At 45.0% G+C, this 18436-nt stretch overlaps 2 protein-coding genes across 6 annotated transcripts in view; one reads left to right on the top strand and one right to left on the bottom strand.

Annotated features, from left to right (window-relative positions):
* Nucleotides 1–5703, top strand: part of LOC120803540 (monocarboxylate transporter 1-like) — a 32272-nt gene extending 26569 nt beyond the window's left edge. For all 5 annotated transcript variants that reach the window (XM_040152069.1, XM_040152071.1, XM_040152072.1 and 2 more), the window contains exons 4-5: nucleotides 203–1018; nucleotides 1204–5703. In XM_040152069.1, the coding sequence (XP_040008003.1) occupies nucleotides 203–1018; nucleotides 1204–1487 (1100 nt within the window). In that variant the 3' untranslated portion in view covers nucleotides 1488–5703. The remainder of the gene's footprint in view (nucleotides 1–202; nucleotides 1019–1203) is intronic.
* An 824-nt stretch (nucleotides 5704–6527) lies between these two features.
* Nucleotides 6528–15578, bottom strand: LOC120803374 (vasopressin V2 receptor-like). Its single transcript, XM_040151766.1, has 8 exons — nucleotides 15530–15578; nucleotides 14901–14996; nucleotides 12040–12314; nucleotides 11692–11937; nucleotides 10394–10540; nucleotides 10016–10264; nucleotides 8619–8832; nucleotides 6528–6716 (listed from the first exon to the last, which is right to left on the bottom strand). Exons 1-8 carry the CDS (start codon nucleotides 15576–15578, stop codon nucleotides 6532–6534), a joined length of 1461 nt encoding a protein of 486 aa, XP_040007700.1. The 3' UTR covers nucleotides 6528–6531.
* Between the last annotated feature and the right edge of the window lie 2858 nt (nucleotides 15579–18436).

Genomic DNA, 18436 nt, shown 5'->3' on the forward strand with positions numbered 1-18436 from the left:
AGTTTTCAGGGACTTGAACGTAATGTAACGTAGGGACCAGTACCTGCTCCATTCAAACACAACATCAGTTTCGAAGATAATATGACCCCAACTTTTTGTCTTATATTTGGACCAAGACGGTACAATGTACTTACAAAGCTCAGTTTTGTTTTCCATCAATTAGTCTTCTCCTTGTTTAACCCTCCTATTCTGACCCCCCCAGGTCTGGGACTGGCGTTCAACTTGAATCCAGCCCTCACGATGATCGGTAAATACTTCTACAAGCGCCGGCCCATCGCCAACGGCATCGCTATGGCCGGCAGCCCCGTGTTTCTGTCCACCCTGGCCCCTCTCAACTCCTGGCTCTACGATGAGTTTGGGTGGAGAGGCAGCTTCCTCATCCTGGGTGGGCTCCTGCTCAACTGCTGCGTGGCTGGCTCCCTCATGCGTCCCATCGGGCCCAAACCTCAGCCCGCAAAGCCCGAGTTGGAGGCGGGCGAGGCCAAGGCGGGGGACTCAGTACAGCCGCAGCCTAAGAAGACGGTCCTGCAGACCATCAACTCCTTCATCGACCTGACGCTGTTCAAACACCGCGGCTTCCTGCTCTACCTGATGGGCAACGTTGTTATGTTCTTCGGCCTCTTTGCTCCGCTTGTCTTCCTCTCTAATTATGCCAAGAGTAAAGACATCGGGAAAGAGAAGGCGGCCTTCCTGCTGTCAGTGCTGGCGTTCGTTGACATGTTTGCCCGGCCCTCCATGGGCCTGCTGGCTAACACCAAGTGGGTCCGGCCTAGGGTGCAGTACTTCTTCGCTGCGGCCGTCCTTTACAACGGTGTGTGCCACGTGCTGGCGCCGCTGTCGACTGACTACACTGGATTTGTGGTGTACGCCATCTTCTTCGGCTTTGCGTTTGGCTGGCTGAGTGCCGTGTTGTTTGAGACACTGATGGACCTGGTGGGAGCGCAGAGGTTTTCTTCAGCCGTGGGTCTAGTCACTATAGTGGAGTGCGCGCCAGTGCTGTTGGGCCCACCGCTAACGGGTAAGACCGCCAGCATGCCTTGGTTTGGTTTTTAGACAGTGTAGATCCTTCTTCTCTCACTTCAACACCTGCACTAGTTACAGTTTGGGCATCAGCCTGATGTGACACGTTAAATGCTTCATTCATCATTTGATCTTTGGATGTAAAATCTGAGTCGTCTCTCTCACTCCCTCGTCCACCTTCAGGTACTTTCTACAACTACTACCACAGCTATAACTACACCTACATAACCTGTGGCATCATCCTCATGGTCGCCAGCGTCTTCCTCTTCGTGGGAATGGGCATCAACTACCGCCTGGTGGAGCGGGAGAGGAAGGAGGAGGAGAGGAGAGAAAGAGAGGAGCCCAAGGAGGAGCGCGCCGCCATGTTGGCGCCTCCCTCTCCATCCAAATCCGGCCAGGAGGCGAAGGAGGAGAACAAGGCCGTCACGCTGGATGACGTCACCAGGATGGACGAGGACACGGTCTAGAGAATCAAAAGCTGACTCGAGAAGGACGCACACACGCCATCGCACACTTCGCAGAAACACACATGAAAGTTGCAGTTACTCAGTACAACCACACACTGTCTTTATAGAGTGATAAAACCCGTGTACACAACCCTGAAGCCATAGAAATTGTTATTTTTATCATTAAGAACTGAGACCTGTTGCTGTGACGTGAAGCTTAGCCGACCGTAAAGCTTGTCAAGCAGCGATCACTGCGTTGATACCTCTAGTTTCGGTATTCGACGTGCCTTTGGTAAACTCAAGTCCTCCGGGAGCACGCGCACCGCTTACGTAAACACCAGATAGACGCACAACTGACAGACCGAGGACTTCACACTCAGGGTCTTCTCGCAAGTCGCTCGGCCTCGACTCAGCTTTAGCCGAGCTGAGGCTCAGAGTCAAACAGAATATTTTGTTGCAGTACATAGAGATACTGTACATTGTCCCTCTCATTCTGCATACACACACACTTGCGTTGCTTCACTCTTCAAGGGCTGAACAAGAATTAAAAGGACACATTCATATTATCGTAGGTGCAGTTAGAGTATAATGTATCGGTCTGTTCACACGTTAGGTCCAGGTTTTTATGCAGATTTATGCAGGAGAACAAAAGAAAACGAATCAAAATGGGGGTAAAAGAATTCTGGAAGCTGATTGGGACACAGGGAGAAGAAATGCTTACGACGACAGCGGCAATATTTTAACCTTTAGTCAGGAATATACAGCACAAAAACTGAGAAATGTATAAAAAATTCAAAGATGTAGGAAAGTAAGGAAGTTGAAAACTAAGGTATGAATCTTTTCAGAGGTGCTCCTGAATCTCGGTTATAATGGTAGTTACCTGCAGTGTAGAGGGCACTTGTTAATGGTCTGCTTGTACATAAGTATGTGTGCACTTATGCTATTTTGTACCACACGCCCTCCGACCAGAGCAGCTCATCACACCTTTGTTTTAGTGATGGAGATGAGACGCATTTGAGCAAAAAAAACAGCCACACAGTTTGGACTCGTCATGGCCCGCAGCTTTATCTGCTGTGTAACCGGCAGCACGAGACGACTCGCGCTATTAAATGACACCACGTGCTGGTTTGTGCAGAATATCCACATAGATGGAAATAGCGTGTGCGTGTGCGGTTTGACCTGACCAGCTTTGGTGCCCAAACAGGAAAAAAAATAAATAAATAAAATCTCACTCTGAATCACACAAACATCCTTATTTTTCATCATTTTGGATTTTAGGACTGGCAGCACCCTATAGTGTTGTTTTTTAATCGTGAATAACACATTTTAGTTTACAACAATATCTAGAAAACTTTTAGTGATTTTAAACAAAAAAAAAATCTATTTTAGCTCAATGTATAATGACAATCTGACAGCAAGTAATCTTTTTAATCGATTTGGAGAAAAGGAAGTGTGTGTGTGTGTGTGTGTGTGTGTGTGTGTGTGTGTGTGTGTGTGTGTGCGTGCGCGTGCGTGAGCGAGTGAGAGACAATGTGTGTGTTTGTTCGTGTCAGCAAGCAGACAGTTTCAACTGTAGCCCGGTTTCATCATTTCATTTGTTTGAAATTCTCAGCTCGTCCTGCAGTTTGTCTCGAGACTGCACAAAATGTGTCATATCAGATCCACAGTCTTTGTAGTTTCAAATCGATCACAGATCGATCAGGTGATTAATTAGGCATCGATCAGTGGCTGGGCTTACGTCCGTCGGAGCAACTCTTGTTCGAGGGCGGTCTCTGTGTGCAAAGTAGAGGAAACAGAAGACATGAGACATGTCCGCCCTCTTCAGCCTGAACAAACTTTCCCTATTTTTGATTGTGGAAAAATAAATGGAGGTTTTAAACAATTCACTATTTGGTATAAATGTTTTTAAACTTAAATGTTTTATTATTCTAAAATTATTGCTTTGCTGAAAATGTGTAATTTTTGCAACAATGAGAATCTGATCAAATGAAATAAGTAATAGTTTTGAAGGAAGGGTCACTATTTTTACTTCTTTTTTTCTACAGACTGTTTTTCATTTGTAGATTTGTACTGTGATCATTTCTTGAAGCGGGAATAATGTTTACCCACAGCTCCATAAAACGCTGTTCTCTATTCTTCTTATCGTCAACAAATCCCTTGGAAAAAGACCAGAACTTAACAATGAACCGATCCTACTAACAAGTACAACAGTAACTTTATCATCGAATAATCTACCGATCATTTTCTGAGTTAAGTGTTTGGTTTACAAATGTCAGTAGCTAGTGATAAATGTCCACAACAGGTTCCCGTAGTCCGAGGTAATGTCTGAAAATGTCAAGATATCCAGTTGTCTGTCATAGAAGTCTGAGGAAACAAGCAAATATTCTCATTTGAGAAGCTTGAACCTGTGAATTTTTTTTTTTTGTGTGCCGTTTTTGCTTCAAAAAAATTCTTAATGTTTTTATTCCATCATCATAATTGTTGCCGATTGATTTTCTGCCGGTCGACCAATCCATTTGCAGGTCTGGTAACAACTGCCGTCTGCGTAGACAGAGCCTGATATATTTTATTCCTCTGTGCCGCAGACCTCTGTTGTTTGTCCAACACCTTCGGCTGTGTCTTACATCACTCCCTCGCGTACCTCTCCCTGTGTAATGAACAGCAGTTTACTGTATAGTGAGCAGTGAAACGAGATTTCAGATGCTTATTAACCGTTATCGTTCCGCGCCGGCGCTGACGAGTGTTGAGTCGCTCCGCTCTAATTTTCTCATCTGCAAACAGTTTGGGGATTGTTAGCAGACGGTAGTTCCATTGTGGGAATTTCCTGGGGGCACGATAAGGTCTAGTGCCATAATTTCTCACACACACACACACACACACATAAAGTTAAGGTGCTCAAATAAAATGGCGGACAGAAAAAGTTGTGCACTACATAGTGAACAGGGAAGGATTTAAGGCACACCCAGTTAAAAACACACCAATAACCAGACCATTGTACTTGGCGACGTGGGGACTGTAGCTTATTTTGAGTCGATACCACACACACACACACACACACACACACACACACACCATCCTGCTCCTGGAAATATTCACTAGTGTGTTATTTCTCTGTAGCAGAAAACAGTCCCCAACAAATGCACAGTTTTTGGAAAGTAAGGAGTCCTTTTTAAAAAAAAAAAAAAAAGAAACTATATATTTTCAGCCTGTTCTTAAAGATTTACATCATCACTAGGAAGCATTGGTCTTGGGGCTGAGTGCCACAGAGAAGTATCGAGAGACGGACTAACACGGTGTAAGTCTCTGTCTTTTCATGGGATTTGTTGACAATAACGAAAATGTCCTTTTTATATTCTGAAGACAACCCCGATCAAATGAAAGATACAAATGTTTTTGTAATGGATCACTACTTTTTTAAAATTCCCTGATGCATGGTCAGTTGTTCCAACATCTGTCTCTCCACAGAGAGGGATGTCTGAGCGGGCGAAGCAATACGGCGACAGCCGGGGAGGCAGATCACGTTTTCTGTTGAAGTAAATGAATGAATGTGTTGAAAGGGGTGTACCATGTACTCTGTATGCTACCTTTTGCTTTTTGAAAGCTGTACCATGACCAAACGTAAGGAGTCGTTTTAAAACCACTTACTTACAAAATGTAAGTTGTCATCTAAACGTAAATGTTATTTGATTTTGACAAAAATCACTGTTTGTTGTTCCGAGGTATTGTTGGCGCCAGGGGGAGAATAGTTTCTCTCTGGTTCCACCTGAAGCATTCACCTGCCCGCGTACTTGAATTTGAGGTGGAGCTCTGTTTGGGACAGCGGGACAGGTCCATGGTTCAGTGGAAGCCGTAGAGAAATTGTTTGCGGGACTGCCCTGGTTTCTCTGTGTCCACATCCCCTTTGCTCTAAGCCCAGATTTTCTCTCGGTTAACGACAGACTTGACACATATGCCGTCTTGGGTGAGTTCGCTGTCGGGCGACAGGACGGTTTGATTGACTCAAATTCAAAATTGAGTAAAACCTGCAGTTATTTTGCCTTTGAGACGAATCGCTGAAAAGGTGACCATTGGAAAGAATAGAACAAAACCATTTCATTGAGTGTTTTCCAGCGCAGGGGTTTCTGAAAACGGTACTGTTCTTAACCGCAGCACCTTTTTTTGTGTTCAAAAATGAAAACAAAAAAGAACAAGCATCAGTGTTTCTGGAAAATAACTGTTTTCTTTCTTTGATTTGAGGTAGAAGTTTTTATGTTTGTATGTGTGACGTGTTTATATGACTGCTGAATGAATGAATAAACAGTTTTTAAAACAAAACTGCATTTGTTTTGCTCTGTCGAAAAAATTGGAGGAGAAATCTTCAGATGGAGAAGCAGATGGAGAAAAACCGCACAAATTGGTACATTTACCATAATTAAACTTTATCAAATTTTATTACAGCAGTTTGTAAGTAATAATGGTTGGACACCGTGGGGAAATATTTATCTGCCGGCTTGTCCACAGATCGATACGAAGGGAGGCCGCCGCGCCAGCTGCCGGTTAGCTTAGCTTAGCATCGCGACGGGAGCCCGCCAGCCCGGGACCGGCACCGAACACGACACAGCGCGGTTGTAGGTGAGGTTGTGTGCCCGACTATCTCTGGGACACAACCAGTAACTACCTGGAGGCTCCAAGCCAGGAAATAGTCAGGTAACTACTATTACTTTTTTTTTTTTTTTTTCGTACGAATCACTATATAATGAGATATCACGTCCGTTTGACCAGTGGAGATAGAACAGGTTCATTAGTCTGCTTCAGACGGGCTGGGTCCTCTAGCCTGTGGACAGAGCCAGGCTAGCTCATTCCCGGAAAACGGAAATGGATTCTTTTCTCAAGAAAGCGGCGAAGTTTATTTCGAAAAAAGGTGTCCAGCTAACTTCTTCCTCTATTAACAACCGACGCGCTCGCACGGGGGGAAGCGCGCGTTTCCGGTTCTGCGCTGTTCTACGGAGAGCGGGCGCCGGCTCGTGCGGACTCCGCTGCGTATTTACGCGTGACCCGGCCGTGCGGCGGACGCGCGCGCGCGGCTTCAGTAGCTGGACGTGTGCGTGGCGGTGGAGTCGCTCGGCGAGGAGCCCCGGCGCCGCGTGCGGGTGCGACAGAGCAGCAGCAGGCGCAGCTCCGGCGACACGCTGCTGGAGAAGGCCGAGTAGATCCAGGGGTTGGTGCAGGAGTTGAGACTGGCCAGCAGCATCAGCAAGGTGAACACCGCACCTGCACGCACACGCGCATGCGCACATGGACACACGCACACACACACACACACACACACGCAGGAGGAGGTTTGTCAATGACAGAGGTGATTACACAAAAAGGGCCCAATACACGAGCGACTCGTCAACTCATATCAAGTGAAAGTTACAGGATATAACTGATATAATTGATTGAGAGGCTTCTGGGAAACTATGCAAAAGAAAGCATGAGGGACTGTACACAAATTATTTCAGGGGGGCGTCAGAAAAGCAGGGAGGTTACGTATTTTCTCCATTGGTCAAGAGGAGGTAGATTTATAGGTCAGCGTTTTACGTTTCCTCCTTCACTTTCTTCTGCATAAGAACAAAAAGTTAAAGAAAAAAAAACAAAACAAAAAGTGTCACATAAAATTGGCATATATCATTATATTATTCAAATTCTTTTTTTTTAAGTCCACTTCTTATTCTCTGAAAATGAATAGTCCATGAATATATGAGGAATAAATTAGATTACGCCATCTTGAATTTTGCTTTTAATTATCAGGCTTGTCGTTGTTTTTGTTTTATTTTCTAAGTCAAAAGAGGGGTCCAAATGTGATATAATACAATGCATTCAAGCTGGGGAGGGTCTTGCAGTTTAAAAAATTTAACATTTAACCAAGTGATCTTTGTACCGTCCCTTACAAAGTGATAAAGTCGGCAAACCGACTCAGGAATGTCAGTTACTCTGCAACGTCTGTCTAGAATTTACTAAAATGAGAAAATGTACAACACTAGCCGTCATCAGCTTCTGGTCCTGCCAGACAACGTAGGACACAAAAGCTGAACCGAGCAAGCTTGCAATCGGTTTCCTAAGAACTGGGCTTTTTCATTGTGAGAGTTAAAAATGTATTTGTTCTTCCCCTCGTTTCATTGTCTCGCTTTAATTGAGGCATGTCACTCCCTGCCTCGCCTCAAACAACTCAGTGACTCGGGCGCCAGCAAGAATGCAAAACAGTGCAGAGCTAAGTGCTCAGTGAGTCTGTCCTGCATAAATGAAGAAAAAAGAAAAAAAAGACAGAAGCTGAAGTCAAATCGCTGTCACCTGATGATTTCCTTTCTGCGTTGATGTGTAATTAATTTGTATTTTAGCCACAAATTAAGCTTAGTCCTGGACTAAAGCGTAAACTATTGTCTGAATAATCTTAGTAAAAATGTTTTACTTAAGATATGTCTGTAGGAGCCAGTATCCTCATACTTTAAGTTCTTTACAGTCAGTGCTGAATGAAGAGAGTTAGTTTTTTTTGTTTCATTAACAGTATCGGAGGAAGTATTCATTATCTTTCCCTTAAGCAAACGTAGCAACAGAAATTCTGCAATTTAGAAATAATCAATCACAGATAAAAGTCTTGCACGGAAACTATATTATTTATAACTTATTTTAATGTATTATTTGCCAAATGTGCTTAAAATGTTAAAAGTAAAAGCACTCATACTGCAAGAAAAAAAATATAATGTGTTATATATATACTACTATTTATTCCATTATTAGCTTATTATTGTTGATGCATTAATGTGTAAGTAGCATTTTACTCTTGTACAGGGGAAATGTTTTATGCTGCTAGTTTATAAGAATGCTTTACATTTCATGAGCTCATCTTTTGTTTTTGTATGTAAATATATCTTTATTTGTAAGGTAACTTAAGCAGTCAAATACATGTAGTGGAATAAAAAGTACAGTGTTTTTCCTCTGAAATGAGATGGAGTAGAAGTAGAAAGTAGCAGAAAATGTAAATCAAAATAACAGAGAGGCTTGTAGGGAGTAAAGAAGATTGCCATAACTCTGAGAGATGTACAATATAGAAAATGATGTGTGTGTGTGTGTGTGTGTGTGTGTGTGTGTGTGTGTGTGTGTGTGTGTGTGTGTGTGTGTGTGTGGTTGCACCATTCTGAGGTGGGTCGGGGTCCCAGGCAGCCCACAGCTGGACACTGAAGAACGGGGCCCAGCAGAGCGAGTAGACGAGCACGATGACCAGCGTCATCCTCACTGTCTTTGACATGGCCGCTGAAACCCCTCCAGCACGGGCGGCGGGGGCTTTGGGCTGGGGGCAGCGGGCAGCAGAGGGCGCCGCAGGGTCAGGCAGCACGTAAGGCCGCCGCTCAGCTGACAGGGCGCAGAGACACAGACGGGACTTTAAAGGACCGTCCTGGTGGTTCTGAGGGAATTCAGCCTTTTATGGCAAACCCCGAATACTGTGCCTTACATTACGTCCTGCCAACTCCAGCATGTAAAAAAACTTTATGTTTTCGACTGTCTGACTATTTCCTGCCAGTGAAAACTAACTCTCATGGACTTGGAACTTGAAATCACAGTGTTTTGGTGGTTTTATTATTCCCCCGAGGAGAGAGCTGTGCCCGTCTGCACAGCGGACGACACAGAAAGACACACTCCCACAACAGTAGTAACACTAACACACACACTGTACAGATACACGAAGAAGACATGGTGTGGCTCTGGAGCCACTCAATTCAAAAACAATATATTAATATGATCAATCAATTAATAAATAAAAAGCTGACCATGGGACCAGTAAAATAGGCAAGAAATATGAAATGCACATGTGTAAATATGAAACCAGTTAACATCATGTCTGCTTTTGTAAGTGTGACACTTATTTTATAAATACCTAAATATTTTATGATATGCTGTTAACATTTCTTAATGTAAAGTATACATGAGTTGGGGAAGACGGTGCCCTGATGATCGCACCGTGTTGCGATTTTATTTTCACTTAATCCATTATCTTATAGAGTCAGGCCCCGATAAAGGAAAAATCTGCCAGCGACACGAGAAGATCGATAGCGCTCACATCTGTTCAGCCCGGTTAGCTTAGCTTAGCGTAACGACTGGAAACAAGGGGAAACAGCTAGCCCGACTCTGTCCAAAGATTAAAAAAATTAATAAAAAATCCTCCTACCAGCTCCCCTAAAGCTCACTAATTAGCTAATTAGCCCCTAATATCTTGATTGTTTAATCGGTTTACGGGCAGTTGCCGGCAGTGCCAGTTGCATGGCTAAAAATCCTACTTTACCCACAGTATAATCACTAAACACATAATCCAGTCCGCTTGCTTTTGACCTTTGACCCCGGAGGAGATTTTTAAGCTTATCGGGTAGCACACGGAAGAAAACAAACCTCGAGGATCCTCGAGGAGAAGTGGGTTACACAAAGCCCGCCCGGACAGATGAACATACTATCTAAAGTGGCAGCAGTCCGCTCTCTGCGTGGCTCTTACCAGGATGAACAGCAGTGTAGGTGTGAATATCACCGTGTGAGGTGACGCTGCTGGACCTGAGCGGACCCAGGGGCAGGTGCTGACAGGTGGATCCGGTGCCAAAGCCGGGGTGACTAACAGGGTTGCTGGACGTGAGGGGTGAAACACACAGGGAGAGACTGGACCTCCCTCTGCTGCCTTCCCCTCCTCCTCCTCCTCTCTGGCTGTCCCGTCTGGATGGAGGGAGGGAGGTGGGGGACAGGCGGCGCTCCGACTTCAGGTACAGATTGTTGTGGATCTCGTTGAAGATTCGCACCTGAGGGCAAAGGAATAGGAGGCATCCAGTGTGGTAACTTAAAATCTTGATAACCCCATCAATTGTTTTAAGAAGCATTATCTTGTATACGGAGTAAAGTCTCTTGTGGTCTGGTCAGTTCCTCTCTACCTGGCAGACAGTGATGATGAGGACGGGGAGGATGAAGACAGCCAGCGTCATCCAGGTCACGTAGGCTTTGAGGCCCCAGGCCTCAGCAAAGTTCCCCCAGCACTCGTACACCCCTGGAGCCACCTCTGAACGGGAGAAGATGAAAACCTGGAGGCGAAGAGGTGCGCGGAGGTGAGGGTGAAGACAAGAGATCCGCACGCCCGCCTGTGTGCGTATTTGACCAAATCTGATGATGCGTGGATGCGGTTTTACTTAAAAATCATCACCAGGAGCAGTTGGAGGTGAGAGAAAACAACCGTTTTTATACGGGACATGGCGACAAGGACAAGGCACGCCGATCAACGTCACTATAAATGCACCAGCGTTAGCCAGAAGAAGCAGCGTTAACTAAATTTCCAGCTGCTGACAGCTGAAGAGATGGTGAAAAGCTAAAAGGTGACACAGACCGAAAGCCAACCCAATGAGACCGGAGGAAAGCAAGCGATGGTCGGGTATGACGGCAGGTCTGGCGGCTTTTTAGCCAGTTTTTAAGATTATATGCAAAGGATGTGTATTTACGAGGACGGATGTTCCAAAACTGGGAAGCTCTTACCCCAAAAGCTGTCTGGCCAAACAGTGTTTTTCTCCTCGGGGCAACAAGTCTTATCCTGATCTGGCTAATCGGCCCCCCACCATTGTTCTGAAATGGTGAATGTGGTAAATGAAGGAGGCGCCGCACCATTTACAGCTTTGTACATTAAACAAGCGTTGTGAAATTTAATGAGCGTTTTACAGCAACGGAGACCGTCGGAAGTACGTTGCAGTGACTGAACCTTGAGGTTTATTGTCCGGGGCCTTGAGAGATTGTATACCGTTTGTGATCGTGTGCGTGGTAAGAGATCAAGTGGTTAAACAGTATGTGAAACAGAATGCTATTCATGATAGCAAATGAATGATATGGGAAGTTGAATTTGGGAATTTTGGATGAAAAAGCATTTGAAGTGTCCAAACGAGCGTACCGCCAACAATCTTACGATCAGTCACATCGTCGGCCTAACTGTAACTGGGTGATCAGCTGGAACTCCTACGATTTACCAGTTGTTGTTTCCTGACACCTCTACCAGCCCCTGATGATGGTTTTAAGCTAAATAGCCTGAAACCGCAACAATGCCCCTGTTCCCTTTTTTTGGAGTAACTCTACTCTTGTGTGTTTAAATATCGGCGGTTCTCCCGGTGTTTTTAACCCTCCAGGCAGAGCAGCAGCCTTACTACTCTTATACTTAATGTCTCCCCGCGTCACCCCACCTGCGCCGTCCTACCTGTGGCAGGCTGAGCAGCAGTGACAGCCCCCAGGCCAGCACGACGAAGGAGTTCCAGCGTTGGGTGGCCCCACTGCGGTGCGCCTGCAGGGGGCAGCAGATGGCGTAGTGGCGGTCCACCGTCATGGCCACGATCATGTAAGAGGAGGCGAACATCCCGAGGACCTGCAGGTATTTCACCAGGCGACACAGAAAGTCGGGGCCCGGAAAGCGGCCCTTGGCGTCCCAAACCAGCTGAGGCAACACCTCAGGGAGGAAGAGGTGGAGGAGCAGGGGGAAGGAAGGGTGGGGTGAGATGCGGCGATGGGGTGCATGTAGTGGGTGTGTGTGTGTGTGTGTGTGTGCTACCTGGAACAGAGCCACCACCAGGTCCGCCAGGCAGAGGTTGAGCATGAACTGGTGCAGCGGGTTGTGGTGTCGTCTCCGCCGTAGCAACACCACCAGCACCAGGCCGTTGCCGAGCAGCGCCATCGCCAAGATGACTGCCAGCACCACCACCTCGGCCGCTGCCAGCACGGCGTCACGCTCCCGCTCCGTGACGTTAGTACCCGCCGGGGTCACGGAGACCACCGGCCAGTCGATGGACGGGTATGAGTCTGTTACCGTGGAGACTGACATGTTGGCTAGGAGAGGAGAGGAGACGCACGCAGTGGTGGAAAGTGACTCTGTCCATTTACTCAAATGCTCAAATACAATTTTGAGGTACTCGTACTTTACTTGAGTATTTCCTTTTAATGCCCCTTTAAACCTCCACTAGATATCAGAGGGAGATTTTGTTCTTTTTTACTTCTTTACATTTCTTTGACTTTGCAGATTATGAGTATGATTAAAAAAAAAAGTATGATGAGTTTATAAAATTTCATTTTAACCCAATGGCTCCCAACCTTTCTGGTACAATATTTTCCTCTGAAACGTATGACCTGTAGTGGAGTATGAAGTAGAGAGTAGCAAAAAACGTAAATAGTCAAGTAAAGGACAAGTACCTCAGAGTACTCCGTTACTTTCCACCACTGCCTGTTGATTAATTGTTTGATACTCTGCCCAATTAGTGACTTCCAATTAGCAATTCCCATCTTTTCTCTGTAGTCCTCGATCATATTGCCAAAAACGATCACAGGACGTACTGTGACCTCGGTGGTTACGAAACACGGGCGCTCGGCAGTTCACAGTTGGCGGACGATGACCGTCTATGTGGCCCCTTGCTCCCCAGAGCGTCAACTCTGGACATGTCCATACGCCTGCATATTTGTGGTCAAGTTGGTACCAAATCTATTTTAGCTGAGCATCCTTCCGCCTGTAAACATCCCACAAACGCACGCACGCACGCGCGGAACACACAGCTGAAGTTAATAGGTGTGTACGTGTGGGGTCGGGCTTCGGTGAGCGTATTAATTATGAGATAATGAGACGTGAAACCTGTTTACAGCAGCCCTTCACACACACTCACACACTTAGTGTTCAACATACACGCCGACGCACACAATCGCGGAGGGGGCCCCTGTTGAGGGACTGTTTACTGAGTGCAAACGTGCAGATTCTAATAAGGTCACAGTTGTTTTGTCCGTCTTCGGTGATTACATTACATTACATTACACACTAATTGGCAACTGGCAGTCGGGGATTACTCAAAAAACTGCACTTGCTACCAAACCAAAAAGAAGAGCAATTGCAGGGACAGTGGTGGAAAGTAACTAAGTACCTTTACTCAAGTGCTGTGCTTCAGTACAGTCTCGTACGTCACTTGAATATTTTCCATTTTATGGTACTTTATACTTGAACTGCTCTGAAGTTCAAAGGAAAATATTGTACTTTTTACTCCTCTGCATTTATGTGGCAACCGAAGTTGCTAGTTGCTGTCCGGACTGCAATTTAACACAAAAACCCGTTTGAAGAGCTTAAGAAACACAGTGCATCATTAAATATTACACCAGTGACCCCCTCACAAAAAAAGCACGGCTGGGGCCTCCTGCCGTGTGTCAGATAACTATGAGATTTATCTGGTGACCCTTTGGAGGGGCCCGACCCCGAGGTTGAGGACCACTGGACTACACGGGCTAGGTTTATATAAAGTAGTTAAGATTAGCTCCACCTCAACCAGCATCGATGCACCGGTAGTAACAATCTAACAATGTCTTAAATGATAATTCATCAGACACAGGAGCCATTTTTCTGCAGAATGACTTTCAGTATGTTTTATAATAATAATAATCCTACTTCTGTACTTTTACTGAGGGAGGATTTTAAATGCAGGACTTTTACTTGTCGCATAGTATTTTTACACTGTTGTGTCGTCACTTTATTCAAGTGAAATATCTGAGTTTTCTTCCACCACTGTCAAGAGGGAATGCGGAGATGAAGAAAACCTACTGACACTATCATCTATCTATATTAGCACACACGAGGTTTGCCGGTTACTCTCAGCATTCCTCAAATAGCTTTCTACCTCAACTCTGCCACTAAACACAAAACTGGAAAGGACAGTAAATTAAGATCGACCTCTTGTGAAAAATGTCGTCTGACCAAAGAAAAAGTACATATTTTATTTTGTTTAAAAATAAAACAGGAGCTTGTAGCTTACAATAGGACAAGACGATGAAGCTGAAATCATCTGTTTTTTTCTCTTCTTTTTCCATTTCTCTTAAAAATAGTTGCATAATCTACTGGAATAAAACCTTTTAGCTGCACCTCGAGGACGCGAAGATTTCCTTCTGAAGATGAGAATCTTACCATTTTCACAGTTGCCCGTGCAGCCGGGGGATTCGGTTCGACAACACTATGCAGTTTTGATACCCAGGTGCTGAACACAGAGTCCACTTCAGCCCGTCTAGCTGATGGCCGGTTCCCCTGAGTCCTCTTTCTGAGTCTACAATAGCACGACCGAGTTTGTTGACATCTTTTGGGCATGTTAATCCAATTAGAAGACTGGACACCTGCTGTTCGATAACCGCTTTTCTTCTCAGAGACGAAAAAGCTAAAATCCATCCTTCTCTGTACACCTGTAGGAGTATTTTCACCATTCTTGTCTTGACTGTTGCTGCCAGAAATGGTCCTTTCTTCAACTTTCACAGATTCTCTCTCACTCTAAACACTCCCAAACGTGAAACCTCTCCTACCTCATTAAAAGTGACAGCCCGCTCCCCGGATTTGAATTCGACCAAACAGAGCCGGGAAAATCAAGAGCAAAGTACAAGCAGAGGTAGACGACTTACTCACCTCGTCCTCGTCCTCAGCGTCCCGTGAAGCATCTGTAGGAGCCAGGACAACCTGATCTGCTGTTGCACAGAGTCGCCGCATCCATGCTGTGTCTGTGCGTGTGTGTGTGGTGTGTGTGGGTTTTCCTCTTGCTTGTTGCTCTGAGGCTGACCTCTGCCAACTCACACTGCTGACTCCTGTCTCCCCATCTCCTCCCTGCGTCCGCTCTCCTCTCCCTCCTCTTCAACGCATCCCTCCCTCTTCTTGCCTCTTGAACTTACGAAAAGCGGGAGGAAAAGAAAGAGCGGCTACTCAAGTGGAAAGCGGGTGTTTTGATGAAAGGGCGTCTGTGCATTAACGTAATTTCCCGCCGATTTTTAAGATATTAACCATGTCGCAGTTGGCCCTCCTTTGATCCGCTTTTGGCACAGAACAGAAGTGTACACCTGCAGATCAAATGAGATTTCTGCTATTAGCCTCCCAGAATGATCAAAGACCTTTCATACGCACGTTAAACTAAGGCGTGCGTGTTATTTTTGCATCAGCGGGCGATAGAGAGGGAGGCGAGACGGTGTCAGATGTTGAGGCAGATGGGATGCAAGGTTTTTGGAGAGGAATGAGAAGGCAGCAACGAGATGAGCCTTACCTTTCTCTCCCTGCTTTTCCTCCCCCCTCCGTCCCTCTGTCTCCTGCATTCCACCTCTCTTTCTTTCTTTCTTTCTTTCTCTCTCTGACAGGGCAGTAATCTGTTTGCTTCCCCTCAATTGCTCCCTCATTTGGAGAAGCCTCTAATTATCGAGGGGCCCGCTGAGTGGCCTTAAACATGCACACAGAAACAGCAACACACTCACACATGAGGCTGGTCATTGCTCAAGCTCTTTCTTCTACTATCATACCACTGTAAAACAGATTTTTCAGGTCTGTGAAGCAGATATAAGTAAACTTAATCGATGGACTTGAAGTAGTTGTAAGTCGAGCATAGATGGCACAGATCAAAGCCTCTAAGTAATAACAGTGTCATGAAAAAGACTGAAATGGAAAAAGCCCTGGAGTTTCAGCAAATCCCAGGAAAAGACCGAAACCAACAACGCGTCCGTCCATCTCTCAGTACGTTGACTTCACTTCTGTGACACTCAGCCCCAAGTCCGTCCGTCCCTACTGAAGAAATGAATCTTTAAAAACAGGTCATGCGTGAGTAATTTTGTTTTTAAATCAGGCGAAATCCTCTCCTAAAACAGCTTGGCGCTCCGGTTTTTGAGAGTAGGCGCTGGTTGGGGACTATTTCCAGCAGCGGATGAAAACGCATTTGGTGCTCGTGTGTGTATTCCTGGCAGCAGAACAGTGTATGTACAGAGCGTCCAGTATGTTCATGGTTCATTGACATGTTTTTAATAACTTCTGGACAACAATGGAGCTCTATGGCACAGAGGAATGGTGTACATCAGGCTGTGGATACACAGACGATGATTGTTAGCAGATCACATTCAAATCTATTGTCCGCTTCCCTCTTTTCATGGGGTTTGTTTATCCTTTACGTAATTGTAATTGAAAATAGTAACAGTGATATGTGTTTGAGTATCAAAGGTAAAAGTTATGATTTAGTACAACAGCCTTATTGATGCATGTGGTGCCCTGATGGTATGACCATAAACAGCACTGGGCCTGGTTTATGTCCAGTCAGGGACCTTTGTTCCCCCTCTCTTGCTTCCCTTGTTTCCTGTCATCTGTCCACTGTCTGCGGTTTAATAAAGGCATACAATGCTCCCTATAATGTAGTTGTAAGCAGATATAAGGGCATTTTTAAACGTTTATTAACGTACGGTAATCGTCAACCATTCTAACTAATCGTAATATCACAGCTGTGTTTTACTATATTGTTTCATTCATGGGGTTTATACACCAGCCTTCACCTATGGGTGCCCACAGGACACTTGTTGACAAGTACATTAATAAACACTTCTGCCTGCTTTCAACTACATCATAGCTCGTTATGAACCATTTTTAAAAAAAATGGTTTGTGGCTTACAAATGCTCGATAGGGGAACTTTAGGTTAAGTGTTACCCTACTTGTAATTACTTCAAGGTGTGCCGGGACTCAACACTTGTATGTAGGAGGAGCATCGTATCGTATCACGTCGCAGACCACCTCCAGATGTGGTCTGGTCAATCCTATCGTGTTTTTCCTCGGATCCAGATATGCAGATACAGATGGCATGTTAATGTCGGGTGTAAATGGAGTCACAGTGTCAGACGTAGTGTTTCTGTCTACTTCCCAATGGCAGCACTCAGCCAGACACTGAGCTCGAACCAGGACCATGACGGACCCTGGTTTTAGTCTGCTCGCGCTGACTCCCTCTCCACTTTGCAAAGGATTTTGCTGAAAACTTTGACCTATGTTTCAGACTCCTTAACCCATAAGAGCCTGTGCCCACCCCATCACCAGGTAGGTGACTCGGTCTGAACAGCTCTTAAGGCTTGAGAGCTCTTTTCATTTTTTTTTTCTGCATTGAAGCACTTCACAACTAGTTTTTTAAGTAAGATATTAAATAAAGTATATTATTATTAGTAGTAGTAGGCTGCTATCAACATTATTATTACTCCCAGATACTACAGCTATTAGTACTAACACTACTATTGCCACTGCCAGTAGTACTACTCAACACTTATACTAGTAGTAGCTACGTGTTACTACTATTAGTGCCACCGCTGCTTGTAGTACAACACTACTGCCAATAGTTTTAGTATTACTGCTAATACAATTACTACTGCTATCCCGGTCAGTGTTTGGCTGTTGGTCTGATCAGATTAAGACACAAGTCACAGATCTCGAAGTGATTATAGGCTCAGAACAGAATTTCACTTGCCATTTTAACACAGTAATGAAAACATTATTTGTTCGTTTTAGGAACATCGCCAGTGACAGTTTTTAACTCCTAATGAAGTTCAAAATCTAGATGCACATTTTCTCTCTAGGATGTACCTGATATTTACCAAAAGTAATCTGGTGAGGCTGCTTTCTGTTTTCATGGCCCTAAACTGCGGGATACACACCCCCCGGATCTGTGAGAACCAAACTCCCTTGATATTTAAAAAAAGAAGCAAAAGACTCATCTTTTTAATCTGGTTTTTAGTTTGTGGTAATCCTACCTCGTCAGCTCTCAAAGCTCTTGTAATTGTCATCTTTGTTTTCTGCTTAATATCGTTTTAATGAAGCCTTTTGGGGCTGCATCTTTGCACACATGGAGTTTTACAAATAAAGTTATAATCCTGCTCCGGCTCCAAAGTGGTTATTGGAGTTTCATTCAATAACACAGCTAATGTAGTGGTTACACAAAACAATGTGGCCTCCCTGTGGTCTGGCGAAGCCAGTATGGGATGCATTTATACGAGACGAATGAACCACAGGGAAACAGGCTTTATTAGAGGGGTTAGGGTCAGACCAACCAGGAACTAGGACCAGGAACACACAAAAAATTCTGACCAGTACATTCAGCAGGAGGACAGCTGGGTTTGGTCTAAAATAATTTAAATTCCAGATGCGTGAACAACCTCT

The sequence above is a fragment of the Xiphias gladius genome, chromosome 18 (genome assembly GCF_016859285.1).
Source record: "Xiphias gladius isolate SHS-SW01 ecotype Sanya breed wild chromosome 18, ASM1685928v1, whole genome shotgun sequence".
Lineage (NCBI taxonomy): Eukaryota > Metazoa > Chordata > Actinopteri > Istiophoriformes > Xiphiidae > Xiphias > Xiphias gladius.

Excerpts from the sequence above, each read along its gene's own strand:
- LOC120803374 (XM_040151766.1), bottom strand. The coding sequence starts at position 15,578 with ATGCAGGAGACAGAGGGACGGAGGGGGGAGGAAAAGCAGGGAGAGAAA. Across the intron at positions 10,265-10,393 it reads TCATCATCACTGTCTGCCAG|GTGCGAATCTTCAACGAGAT; the intron begins GTAGAGAGGAAC and ends CTTTGCCCTCAG. Across the intron at positions 6,717-8,618 it reads CCCCGACCCACCTCAGAATG|GTGCGGTGTTCACCTTGCTG; the intron begins GTGCAACCACAC and ends GTGTGCGTGCAG.